General features: G+C 39.7%; 1 protein-coding gene across 1 annotated transcript in view; it reads right to left on the bottom strand.

Annotated features, from left to right (window-relative positions):
- Positions 1-13,846, bottom strand: part of THADA (THADA armadillo repeat containing) — a 445,161-nt gene that overhangs the window by 372,985 nt on the left and 58,330 nt on the right. The window contains exon 22 of the mRNA XM_036750973.1: positions 1,761-1,870. Coding sequence (XP_036606868.1) covers positions 1,761-1,870 — 110 coding nt within the window. The remainder of the gene's footprint in view (positions 1-1,760; positions 1,871-13,846) is intronic.

Here is a 13,846-nt window from a genome sequence, read left to right as displayed (position 1 = left end):
CTGAACTCGCTTGTCCAATTTTAAATGTCTTATCTACCCTTACTCCCTAATACAATGTCATTATCATCAAGCAAGCTCCCAAGAACATGCTTTAATAAATCCTACTTCCCTGCTTTTGCCTATACTGTTACTCTCTCATGGAATGCCCTCTCTTCCTCCCTCAGCCTACTCAAAGGTGAGCCATCTTTCAAGAAACAGTTAAATGTCTAGCTCTTCCAGGAAGCCATTCCTGGCCACACCAGCCCTCACTGATGCCTTCCCCCCCAACTCCTGTGGTACACATAGCTTCTACCACCTAATTTAGCAAGTAATAGTACATTGTCCTGTGGTGTTTGCTCTTGCTTCACTGTATTAAGTTCTGAATCCCCAGCTAGTTCATGTCTTAGACTTCTTCGTATCTCAGACACCCAGCACAATCCTAGGGGATACGGGACATTACTACAGTTAGTGAGTGATTGATGCCTACAGGAGAGGGACTCACCTAGACCTTATTCTCCATGAGGAAGGAAGCATATATTAAGCACCTGCTCTTTGCCAGGTGCTGTGCTGAATGTTTCACAAGAATGACCTCATCTGAGCCTCACGACACCCCCCGGGAAGTGCATGCTATCATTATCCTCATTTTACAGTTCAGGAAACTGAGGCTGACAGAGGTGAAATGATTTGCCCAAAGTCATACAGCTAATAAGTGTCCGAGGATGGAACTGAACTCAGGTCCTCCTGATTCTAGGGCCAACACTCTATCCACTGTACCACTGAGCTGTCTCCATAGTGAGGAATCAAGAGAAGCCACAGCTTTATTGAAAAAAATGTTGAAATAGCTTCAAGAATTGCCATTTAATGGCAAGCAGATTTTATTTAATAAATTACCATTTAGAAAACGTTCTGTGCTACCATAACAGCTAATCTATTTTGCAAATGTTTTTACCAGGAGTGTGAAAAATGTTTAGAAAATGTTCATGGGGTAGTTGTCTTAACAGTCCAAAATAAAATGTTTGCTAAGGCCACAATACTGGCAAAAATCTGCTTTATTTCAAAAGGTTTCCAGGCAATGGAAATGTTTTCCTGGAAAATACTACCTTTTATTTGGAAAACACTTGCCAGCGAACACTTAGTCATTAAGTAATTTAAGGTTTCCTCCGCCAGCTTTGGAGGAAAGGTGCTATATGAACGAAAAAAAATGTCATTAAAGTAGAATGTCAAAAACATGTACCTTTTTAACAAAATATATTAAGCCTACCTAAGTATTTTTCCAGTCATAGGAAAAAAATATTATTCAACCTACTTACTGTTCATTTAAAGATTCCTAGAGAATAAACTTCTGAAGGTAAACCTACTAAATTGCTAAGTGTTTCTCTGCCTATAATGCACACAGGCATGCAGGCGCACACGCACGCGCGCACACACACACACAGAGCATAGCTTTATTCCAAATACCAAGTAATTTTCAAACAAACCAAACATTCAATTCATTCACTGAAAAAAAAAATAGTAATTTGGGAGCTATTTTTAGCAGAATATTCAAGTTTACTTCAAATCCACTTTCAAGAAGAGCACTGCCAGGTTTGGACATTTCCCTTAAACATCTGTAGCAGGCCATACAATAAGAACAACGAAAACGATTTCTTCTAGAAGTTTTGTAGACAGCTAAACTGTGTTCTTGTAGACACTAGGACACAAAGCTGTAAGCTCTTTCTTCACAAGGCTTACATACTAACTCTATAAAATGTATACAAAAGGAACATTTGTTTTGTTTTTACCTGGTTAGGACTTGAGTCAGCTTTACAAAGCCAGTGTAAGCCAATTCAAATGCTCCTCTGTGTCTGGACTGTAAAAGGTGTTGTTTAAAGTAGTCTCCTATATTCTTCACCTAAAAAAAAATTTAAAATACATATTTCTTTTGTGTACAGGTATTTACAAGTTCACTTGAATCCACATTATAACACAGAACAATAACCCCAGATATAAATATATTTTACCAAAACCACAGCAACTATCCCCACTGGGGCAACTGTCAAACTATATCATGCAACACAACCATAAGGAGGTATCACATCAAGATGGCCATGCTCAGAAAATAAAGGTACAGGTAATGGAATTAATTTCTAGAGAAGTGAAGGAATTCTAACTAAAAAGCATTCATATAAAGCTGGAGTAATCAGTCTAAGGCGCAGGATAGATTTGAGGGGGTCTGTTAACTTTTTTAAAAAAAATATTCTGACAAATGCATTTCAATATAATTGGTTCCCTTTGTAAGTCTACGTATTTTATTTTGTGCATTTAAAAACATGATTCTGAGAAGGGACTCATAGGCTTCATCACCAGACTGTCACCACTACACCAAAAAGGCACAGAAACCCTGATTTCAAGAATAATGACCCAAAGAAAACTGGCTTCAATTTATCAGTCCCCCTGATTAACCAAGGATCACTAGATTTACTAGACTGCCTTTTGATCAATGTCTTACAAGCCAGCTTGTGGGTAGGACCAGAAGGACTACTAGTTTTTAAGTTAAACAAGCTATTTGATTTATAACTATTAAAATTCAGTCCAGTGGTGCAATTTAAGATTATTAAAGTTGGTCTGTATTGACTTTAAAAAAATTTGTAATAGGCAGACAAGGTCAGCTTTTCTCCTTTTCCTTACCTCCCATGTACTTCTGGGGAGGGGTGGGGGAGGGCAGAATTGGGAATGACACCAGACTGAATGATGATTAAAAAAAAAAGAATCCATGGAAAACTATATCAACTTCTTCAACTCTAAAATCACACAAAAAATTAGACAGATGTCCAAGGGGCAAATAAGAGGGTAGTCTTGGTGCCAAAAATACATGTACTTGACAAGGTTCTATATTTGAAAACATCAAGAGTGGAGAGCTCCCAGGGAAAGTACTAAGATGGTTGGAATCCCTCAGTGTGGAGCTTAGAAGGGACCAGAAACAACAGTAACCAGTGTGAGTATGACAGCACTTAGCCCAGGACACCCCAGGCCCATCTGTCCTGGGCAGAGAGGGCACTGAAGATCCCACTCACTGAACCTCAAAGATCCAGAAGAGAGGCCAAACCCAGGGAGAAGGAGATCAGTTGAAGAACCCAGGTGACTCAGGCTAAGACCAAGCAGGGATGACCATGCCACTTAAAAGCTTAGCAGGTGATGGAGCCTGGCCCCAATACAAAGCCCCAATTCAGGAACTAAGGTAGGAGAGAAGAGCAAGCAGAAGAAGATACAAACTCAATAAAGAATTATAATAAATCCGAAAATGTCCAGAAAATACAACCTAGAAGGGAATAGCTCCACAACACCTGCAAGCAGAGACTGAAATGAAAAATGCATTTTCCACGAGAAGAAATGAAGAGATAAAAGATGAAATAAAAGCTTTAGAGGAAAGAACTAAAAGAAGAATGAATAACTTAGAAGAGAAAGTGATAAATCTTACACTTATATTCCTTAATGGCCTCCCTGAAAATCAGAAAAGACACAAATCAAGTGACTCTATTAGAGAGAAACACAACAAAAACAAAGGTGGAAAAAAAAGAAGAAAATGTAAAGTATCAACTATTAAAAAAAACTGATCAGGAAAATAGGTCAAGAAGAAATCATTTAAGAATTACTGGACTCCTTAGAAATCATAATTTCTTTTAAAGTATAAACTCTGTATTTCAAGAAATCATAAACTAAATCTGTCCAGATCTATTACAACCAGAAAGCAAAGTAAAAATAGAAAGAATTCACTGATGCGCTCCTGAAAGGAACTGCAGAAGAGAAGTCTCAGGAATGCCATAGTCAAAATCCAGTTTCCTCAAAAAAAAAAAAAAAAATGCTCCAAGGAGCCAGAAAGAGAGTTTGGGTACCAAAGAACCAGAGTCAGGATCACACAACACCTGGCAGCTTCTACTATAAATGACAGATGAGCTTTGAGTACAATATTCCAAAAGGCAAAATATATAGGCTTACAACCAAGAATAACTTACCCTACAAGGCCAAGTATAATTCTACAAGGGAAAAAGTGGATCTTTAAAAGAATAGGGGACTTTCAAGAATTTTTATTGAAAAGACCAGAGCTAAGTAGGACTTTTGAAATGCAAAGTGAAGAAAAACCTAGAAAGACAAATTTATCTAAGCAAATAGAAAAAGGGCTTATATGATGATGAAGGGCTGATATCCTAATGTGGAAAAAGAAACAAATATCCCTCCATTACCTTAATGTCTTGAGGAACTAAAATAAGAAAAAACAGGAGAACTAGGAACGAATTAGTTCTGTTCTGGGTATTTTAAGAAGGGAAAGAAAAGGTAATATAAAAGGACTACACTATTGTAGAAAGGAAGAAGAAAGGGGTAGATTGTATTATTTCTCAAAACTGGGGTAAAAGAGGAAAAGAAAACTTAAGAGGAAGGTATGAGAGGAATGGGCATCAGATAAACCTTACTGGACAAAGAAGGGTTGAACATCCACATGTACACACATACACACGTAAACACAAGAGTTTTGTGTAAAAATATATCATGCTCAACAGAGAAAATGTCAGGGATAAAAAAAAGGCAGGTTAAGAGAGAGGATAATGATACTTCTTGATTCCAAAGTAGGTATTAAAAAGGAAAGGAAAAGAAAGAAATAGAAACTAAGAGAGTTTCCATCCATTGAGAAATGTCTGAATACGGTGTGGTACACATATGTAATGGAGTATTATTGTTCCATAAAAAATGAGAAAAGACATGATTTTGGAGAATCTTGGGAAGTAGGAACTACTACAGAGTAAAGTCAATGGAATCAGGGGAACAAGCAATACAATAACACACTATGTAATACAATAACACAATAAGTAATACATTAATGTAAAGAAAAACTTAAGAATTCTGATCAAAGAAATGACCACCCATATCTACAGAGGACCTAAGATGAAACATGTTTACCTGCCTCCTAAAAGAGAGGTGATGGATTCTAAAAACAGAAAGCGATCGACATTTATGGGCATGGATTTTGTGCATATTAATTTTGCTTGACTATACTTATTTCCTGTTTTTTTTTTCCCATTTTTATTAGGGGGTGGTTGTTGTGCGGGGACGGTATCATATCAGCCACAAATCCAGTTAAGTAAACAATTGATACAGCTTGAAAAATTAGACAAGGAAATGGAGACTTGAACAAGGTAACGTAGGAGGAAATGCTAGACTAGTTAAGTATCTTGACTACAGCTGTGACCAAAGCTCTATTCCAGGGGTGGAGAATCTTCCAGGTCCTCAAGTGCAGTCCTCTGACTGAATCCAAACTTCAAAGAACAAATTCCCTTACTAAAAGGATCTGTCCTGTAAAACTTGGATTCGGTCAAAAGGCCACACTTGAGGACCTGGAAGGCCACATGTGGCCTCAAGGTCGCAGATTCCCCACCCCTGCTCTTTTCTTTCAGAAAAGACATTGCTGAAGACCTGATAATAAATATTTGGAGTAATGTAATATAATATTAGTAACTGATAATATTTGATGCAATACAATATTAGTAAATGATAATATTTGGAGTTTATAATAAAGAGACAGAATTTCTCATCTGTAGCCAAGTCAAAACAGAATAAATGTAAGATAAACGAACATGGATCCTGCCATTTCATCCCAAATGGGAGAACTTAAAAGACTATTCTGCCTCCTCTCCAAGTGCAGACCTGAATCCTCTTTGCAATCAGCTCCTACAGTAGCATAAAAACTTTGGAAAACCAAATCCTACCAGGAGGAAGAGGGAGGAGAGAAAATCAATTCTGTTACTATGATCTTAAAAAAAAAAAAAACCAACAACCCACAGACATACCTTATTATTAAGAGTTTCTAAGCATGTATTTCAAGCTACAGAAAATAAAAACAGGAAATCATTATGAAGGGGTCCTCTGACTTCCTTAGTTAACAAAGGTAACATTTTTCAAAAACATGACAGGTGTCAAAATATACTCTATGGGCTCAATGCTAAATAATTCTATTAATAAACTGAGATAGTTCCCTTGAAAGTGACTTTAGAAATGCCCCATGTGATAACTCCATTAGAAGAGAGAAGAGTTTTTTTTTTAACATTTCAATTTATTATTTATTTTTAGCATTCTTTTCTTTTTGAATTTTGAGTTTCAAATTCTCTCCCTCTCTCCCACACTCTCCGAGACTCACTAAGGCAAGCAATGTTATAACAATTGTACATGTGAAATCACGAAAAGCGTATTTCCATATTAGCCATATTTTTTAAAAGCAAGAAAAATACATAAAAATGAGAAAATTTGGCTTCCATTTGCACTCAGGGTTCATCAGTTCTCTCTCTGGAGGTGAATGGGATTTTTTCATCATAAATCCTCTGGAACTGTCTTGGATCACTGCATTAATCAAGAGTGGCCAAGTCTTTCACAGTTGATCATCATTACAACACTGCTGTCACCGTACACAACGATCTCCTGGCTCTTCTCACTTCACTTTGCATCAGTCCATATAGGTCCTGCCCTGTTTTTCTGATACCACCCTCCTCATCATTTCCCACAGCACAACCATATTCCATCGCAATCATATGCCACGACTTACTCAGCCATTCTCCAGTGCATAGGCATTCCTGCAATTCTGAATTCTTTACCACCACACAAATAGCTGATATAAATATTTTTGTATATACAGGTCCTTTTCCTTTGATCTCTTTGGGATACAAACCTAGTAGTGGTATTGCTGGGTCAAAGGGTATGCACGGTTGTATAACAGCCCTTTGGGCCTAGATCAAAATTGTTCTTTAGAATGGTTGGACCAGTTCCTTACTCCACCAGCACGTACCTATTTTTCCCTCATCCCCTCGAGCACTTGTCATTTCTGAGATCAGATTTCCAAAGCTATCTGTTATTCTCATTGACTTTGAATGAGGTCTAAATCAAACAGCACAAAATAAAAATGTCCAATCTCCTCATAGATTTGCCGTGTGATTCAATTATCCAGCATGTGCATGTTCTCAAACAGTGGCTGGAAAACAGGAGGTCAGCTAACGGAGGAAACTAATTTCAGATCCAGCCTAGCCCTAAGAGGCTTGGGCATGGATGGATAGAATGGAAGAGGGGAAGAGAAAGAGAAACAGACAGAGAAATAGAGACAAAAGAGAGAGAGAGACAGAAAGCAGAGACAGAGTGGGGAGAGACAGACAGACACAGAGAGACAGACAGAGAGAGAGAGAGAAAGAGAGAGAACATAACAAAGGCAGTGAAAGAAAAGTGTGTGTGTGTGTGTGTGTGTGTGTGTGTGTGTGTGTGTGATGTGATGTGAAGAGGTAGTTCTAGGCTTTATGTGAGACCTGAGTCATCAGGAGGCAGAGTTGTTCTAAAGCAAGAATAAGATATAAAAAGTCATGCTGATTAAAATCATATACTCAATAATCACTTTGCAACCCATCCCACCTCCATCTACACCTATGGGCAACTAGGTGACCCTCGACTCAGGAAGACCTGAATTCAAATCTAGCCTCACACACTTACTAGCTGTGTGACCCTGGACAGGTCACTTAACCTCTGTCTGCCTCAGTTTTCTCAAAGGTAAAATGGGGATAATAACAGCACATTCCTCCCGGAGTTGCTGTGAGTATTAAATGAGATACTATTTATAAAGCCCTTAGCACAGTGCCTGGCATAGCACAAGGGCTATTATACAAGTACTTATTCGTTTCCCCCTCTGTGTGTACCTGAACCCATGCATGATTTGTGTGAAAAAGTATAAACATCCTATCATAAATGAATCAATAAGGATTCCCAGAACATCCTGTTAAATGAAGTATGAGGGCCACAGACCTGGCACATTACACATATTTTCAGACCTTTTGATGTACTCATTGGTTTTCATGATTTTTTTCCTCCCTTTTAAAAAAATATTATTTGTTATATGGGATAGCTCTGAGATAGGGGAAGTGAAGCGAGAGATACTAGGAGAAATTTTGGTACTGTTAAAATATATATGTATCAATAAAAATTTATTTCTAAAAAACCATGTTATGTGCCCAGCGAATGTGCTAAAACCTGGGAAGAATATAAGGGAAGTATAAAATTGGATCTCTCTCCTCAAAGAGTTATCAGTCTATATAAGAAAACAAAACTAACAGACATTTAATAAATCAAGAAGAACTCAGATGCTCCATCATATTGTGCTGAGAAGCACAGAGTCGAGGACGAGGAGGGTGGCACCCCCCCCGGATTTTATCCTATTCAGACGTCATCAGCTGTACTGTGTTCAGCTGGAGGCACCCCATTTTTGGAAGAACATTAATAAACTGGCCAGCATGCAGAGGAAGGTGGCTGGTATGGTGATGGGTCTTCCAATGATAATCCATGAGGATTTCCTAAAGTAAAAGGGTTGTTTACAGACTAAAGAAAAGAAGGCTTTGGGAAATCAGAGAGCTGCCTTCAGGTATCTGCAGCAGAAGGAACAGGCCTGGCAGTCCTGCTTGGACCCAGATGACAGAGCTTGGAGCATGGGTGCAGGTTTCAGGGACAGAGATTTAGGCTGAATGCAAGGACATAACTTCCTAACAACTCTCCAGCGGCGTTCAGTGGGTACTCCCACACCGGCCACCTGTCTGGCATAATATCAAGAGGGCTCTTATCAAGGCAAAGGTTGGATTAGATGGCTGTTGAGATGCCTTCAACTCATGAAGACAATTAAAATCATTGTGTGCTCAAGTAGCCACAGACAGTTTTATGGAGATGGTGGGACTTCAATTAGGTCTTAAAGGATGAGGAGAATTTAGCCAAACAGAAGGGAGGGGAAGGCACTTTAAGGAGAGGACAGCGTGACCCAACGCCCAGAGGCTGGAGCCTACAGGGGAGAGAAGGTGTAGGAAAAGGATGGAAAGGTAGGGTGGGGCCAGAGTATGCCTTGCAGAGGAGTACAGACTTGATGTGGTGGCCAGTAAATAGCATTATTATTACATATATTCCTGTCTTGGTTCCCACTGCCAAGTGTGAATACTTGGAAGGCAGACGCCGTGTTATGATCTACGCTCACTATTTCCACAGCGCCCATCACAAAGTCATTCATGCTGCAGTGGCAGCAAAATAAATCTTTCCTGTGGGCCCAAAGTGCCTTTAAAAGACCAGAATCTGGAATGAAACCAAAGTCCTCTGAATTCCAGCCCAGTGAATCACAGCACTTCAGGGTCAGAAAGGACCTCAACGGCCTTCTAGTCCAACCTGTATCTGAGCAAGATTCCCCTCTGTTTGAACACCGCTATCCCCTTAGGAGGGCCTTTCATTACTGACTAGTCTAACTAGCCCAGCACTCTACAAATACGATCTCATTTGATTGTTACAACAATCCTGGGAGGTGGTGCTATGATGATCCTGACTTTACAGTTGAGAAAACTGACACACACAGAGGTTAAATGACTTACTCAGGGCCAAGAAGTAAATGTCTTAGGCAAGATTTGAACTCAGGTCTTGCTGACTCCAGGCCTGGTGCCCTACCAGGAGTGGGGAGCCTGTGGCCTTGAGGCCACATGTGGCCCTCTAGGTCCTCAAGTGCTGCCCTTTGACTGAATCCAAATATCACAGAACAAACCCCTCAATAAAAAGATTTGTTCTGTAAAACTTGGACTCAGTCAAAAGGCCACACCTGAGGACCTAGAAGGCCACATGTGGCCTCAAGGGCTCAGCCTCCCACCCTTGCAACCCTTTGCCACCCTGACGCTTAGGTGGACTCAACATCATAGTCCAGTAGAAATGTCTTTGACTGGGAAAGAATGGTTAGATAGAAGAGTAGTAAATGATGTTTAGGCACCAACTTAGAGATCTGTCCATCAGAGAGTCACAAGGCTCTCTGCTTGGCCCTGGGCTGTTTAACTTTATCAGTGACTGGGATCAAGGCCTGACAGATGAAACACTTGGGCAGCAAAGCACCAGGCATGGAGTGAGCAACGTCTGGGTAGGCCTGAACAAGAATGCCCCCTACCACACAGCCTACAAATGGTCATCCAGCCTTTGTTCAGGGACTGCCAGGCAAGAGGGCCCACTCCTTGCTGAGGCAAACAGGCCATTCCACTTTTGGACAGCTCTACTCATGAGGAAATCTTTCTTCGTATCAAACTGAGATCTGCCACTTTTTAATTTCCACCCACTGTTCCTCACGCTACCCCCTGGGGCCAAACAGAACACATCTCTGTCTCCTTTGCTGGTTCATCATCTGTCTCCAGTCCCTAAGCACAAGTGCCCCTCAAGGCTCTGCTCCAGACCCTCTCTTCCTGTGTGATCTCATCCACTCACACAGGTTCAATTATCATCTATACACAAACGACTCCTAAAGTTATGTATCTCATCCTTCTCACGCTCCAGTCTTTCACCTCCAGCCACTCTAAACATTTCACTTGGTGTCCCATAAGTATCTCAAAAGCAACAGGTCCAAGCTCATCTTCCCTCCTCAAGACAGCCCTCCTCCAAACTTCTCTATTTTCATGGGGGAGGGAGAAGGGCATCACCATTTGATCAGTCAACTGGGTTTATGATGTTAGCACCATCCCTAGCACCTGATAAAATGCCGTACACATAGGAAGATTCTGTGCTGACCTGAAACAAATATTATGTTAACTTACTGTTGGAAGAAGAAAACTCCAGTTGGTAGAAGAAAAAAATGAAGGCGGGGGAAGGAGGGAGAAAAAGAAAGAAAGAGAAAGGAAGGAGGGAGGAGGTTGGAAGAAAGGAGAAAAAAACAAAGGATGAAAGGAAAAATAGAGTAAGAGAAAAAAGAGAAGGAAGGAAGAAAGGAAAAGAGGGAGGGAGGGGAAGGAGGAAGGAAAGAAAGAAGGAAAGAAGGAATAAAATTTAAAATTAAATTTTAATTAATTGTTTATTAATGATATTCAGTTTGACAAATATTCATCAAATATCTATGTACTCTGCCCTGTTTACTATCCTGTACACAAGCCCAATAAATCATAGTCCCTAATCTCAAGGAGTTAACAATCTACTTTGCTTCAGGATCTGATATTTGTCTTATTTTCTATTCTTTGTAAAATAGATATTTTTTTCTAAAGTCAGAAACCTGAGGAAATTAAGATGGAAAAGGCAATTTAGTCTAAAGTATTTCTTCAAGTTGTAAGAAAAGCCTTAAAATATGCCTTTAAATTCAGGAAGCTAGACTAGCTTAATAAACGACATAATATTTTTGAGAAGTCAGCTGCTGATATAATTTAAGATGATTATTGGGTAAAAACCAGTAGTCATATACAAAACAAGTTTTAGCCAAGGAAAAGAACCTTGGATTCTTTTCAAAACTGGTAAATGTACACACCCTATTTATAGGCCATTTCTGAGTAACTAAAAACAGAAATAAAAGAAATTACAGGAATGAAAAAAATAAAAAAAACCAGTCAGCTGCATACATTGCAGAAGGTAGAGGAGGGGAGACCATGACAGCAGGCAATGGGTGTTTTCTCTAGCAATAAATGCTAAGCAGGCAAAGGAAAGTCTATATGAAAATCCAACCCAACGGCTTAGTTCAACCTCTGTTCTAAAATTACAGAGGAAAATATATGCCAAGGCCCTGGGTAGAGGAAATTCTTACAAATCAGTACCTCTTCACATCTGGGACTAAGCACATGGGTGTCATATATCCCTTGGAAAGATCACCAACCAAGTCTATCAATCCAAACGCCTACATTAGGGAAACATTAAGCATGAAACTCAGACACACTCCAGTCAGGAAGCTGCACGATAAGGTTGCCTGCCCCACTCACTCCTTAAGGGTCTCAATTTACATCCCTCAAAGGTGGTTTTATCTCTGCCTCTTGTACAGGGACATTATGAAAGAACCTTTCATTGTGTGATTACACAGTAGGAAGGAACTTCAACAGACCTCTGGATACATATTCATTTGTAAAATCAAACAAGGAGAGGACAAAGGCAGTGGGGGAGTCGTGGTAGAAGGATCATGGCGGCTGTGAGTCAGGAAGCTAGGTTCGAATCTCAGCTCAGATACCAGTTAGCCTTATGACTTCAGCAAAAACTTAAGCTCTTTCTGTGCCTTGGTTTCTTCATCTGCAAAATGAGAATGTTGGAACAGATGGTTTATGAAGTACCTTCCAACCAGACTTCTTTGATTCTATTAATATGGCACAGCATCAAAAATACTTCATTGGCTCTCCTTACAGGTAGCAAGCACTCTGCTCTCCTTCTACAACAACAAAAGTTCCCATTTATTCCTCTCACTGCTTTTCTACTTATTCTAAAATTCCAATATGTGTGTCTGTAACCTAAAGTCACACAAACTGGCAAAGGGCCTCAGCCTATGGAAAGAAAAAAAATTAGAAGAGACCCCAAATAAATTAAGAAATGGAAGGATCCTGCCTTAGAGTTTTACAGAGAGGCCTCCTAATTTCAAAGCTCATTATCCTGTTAAAATTGGGCAGATGCTCTTCTTTCAAAAGAACAGCTATTAGAAGGGAGAGGAAGGCAACGACTGTACTTACTGGCCCTGAGAATAGTTTGTCTTTTTTTTTTTTTACCCCAAGAGACATTCAAATCTCTGCCCTGCTGCTTATTCTGTTTGGGGATCCAATCTGCCAACTGGGTGCCTGGTCTTGGGGTCCATGAGACAATGGTCACAACAGAAATGAAGCGCTCCTGTCATCACCACCAGGTGCAGCATAGCCAGGCTCCGTGGAGGCCTGACAGCAAAGCTTTGTGGGAGGCTGACAGCTCCTTCCAAGAGAGGGGTTTCACTCCTCAGGCACTTCAAAGGAATAAGATACCTTTTTGTTGTTAAAAAAAAATTATAATTTTATTTTAAAATTCTTAACTTAAATACCAAAAAAGAGCATTTCCATACATAGTGCAGAACACAAAAATATCAAAATGAAACTATGAAGGAATCTCTATTTCATAGCACTTGCTTTAAAAAAAAAAAAAGGACATGACAAATTCAAAACTGCCCTGCTTGTCAGTGCTTCCTCCTGACTTTCCTTCATGCTGTCTTCTGTGCATTTTATAAATGTCATAACAGCCCTTCCCCCCTTTTTTTTTCTGGAATCATTATTGCTAACCTCCTATCCTCAATCCCCTCTACCCTACCAACTACCAAAAGTTAAGAAAGGAAAGAAAAAATTAAGCCCTTATAACAAATAAGCAGTCAGCAAAACAAATCCGTCCAAGGACCATGTCCAAAAATGTATGTCTCTGCACCCTGGTTCTCACCTTTATGGTAGAAGGTGGATAACACATGGAATCAACCATATGTCCTCTAGAGACATGGTTGGTCAATACTTTGATCAGAATTCTATGCTCTTACAAATCGTTTTTCATTCCAGTGTTGTTGTCCTTATATAAAATGTTCTCCTGGTTCTGCTCAATTCACTCTGCAACAATTCATATTACCAACAATCCTCTGAAATCATCCCTTCTATGTTTTCTTATGGTGAAATAATATTCCATTATATTTATAATTTGTTGAGCCATTCCCCAAATGTCTAAGAAGTGATCGGAAGCGACCCTTTAAGTTTCAGGTCTTTTCTTCATCAATTCTTCCCCTTCCCTCTTTTAATTCTTCTTTTACGATCCGGAAATTAGTTTTGCTTGTGATTATTCCCTTTCCAATATTAGTCTTTCTCTTAACTCTCTCCCCCTTCACCATCTTTGCTTGTATCTCTGTTGAGTTTGATGTGTTTCTAAACACACTCTGTGCGTGTGTTCACCCTCCTTTGTCCGTTTCAGATAAGAGTGAGGTTCATCCGATGCCCACTCTGACACACACTTTCCTCCATGTTAATATATTCTTCTCACACACCCCAATTATGAGAAGAAGCAAATCTGACCCCCTTCTTCCTCCTTTCTACACTACCAGCATAGTCTTCCTTTTGTACCCTCCCTT

Source organism: Trichosurus vulpecula, chromosome 3 (genome assembly GCF_011100635.1).
Source record: "Trichosurus vulpecula isolate mTriVul1 chromosome 3, mTriVul1.pri, whole genome shotgun sequence".
NCBI lineage: Eukaryota > Metazoa > Chordata > Mammalia > Diprotodontia > Phalangeridae > Trichosurus > Trichosurus vulpecula.
This window is presented reverse-complemented; position numbering and strand designations above follow the sequence as displayed.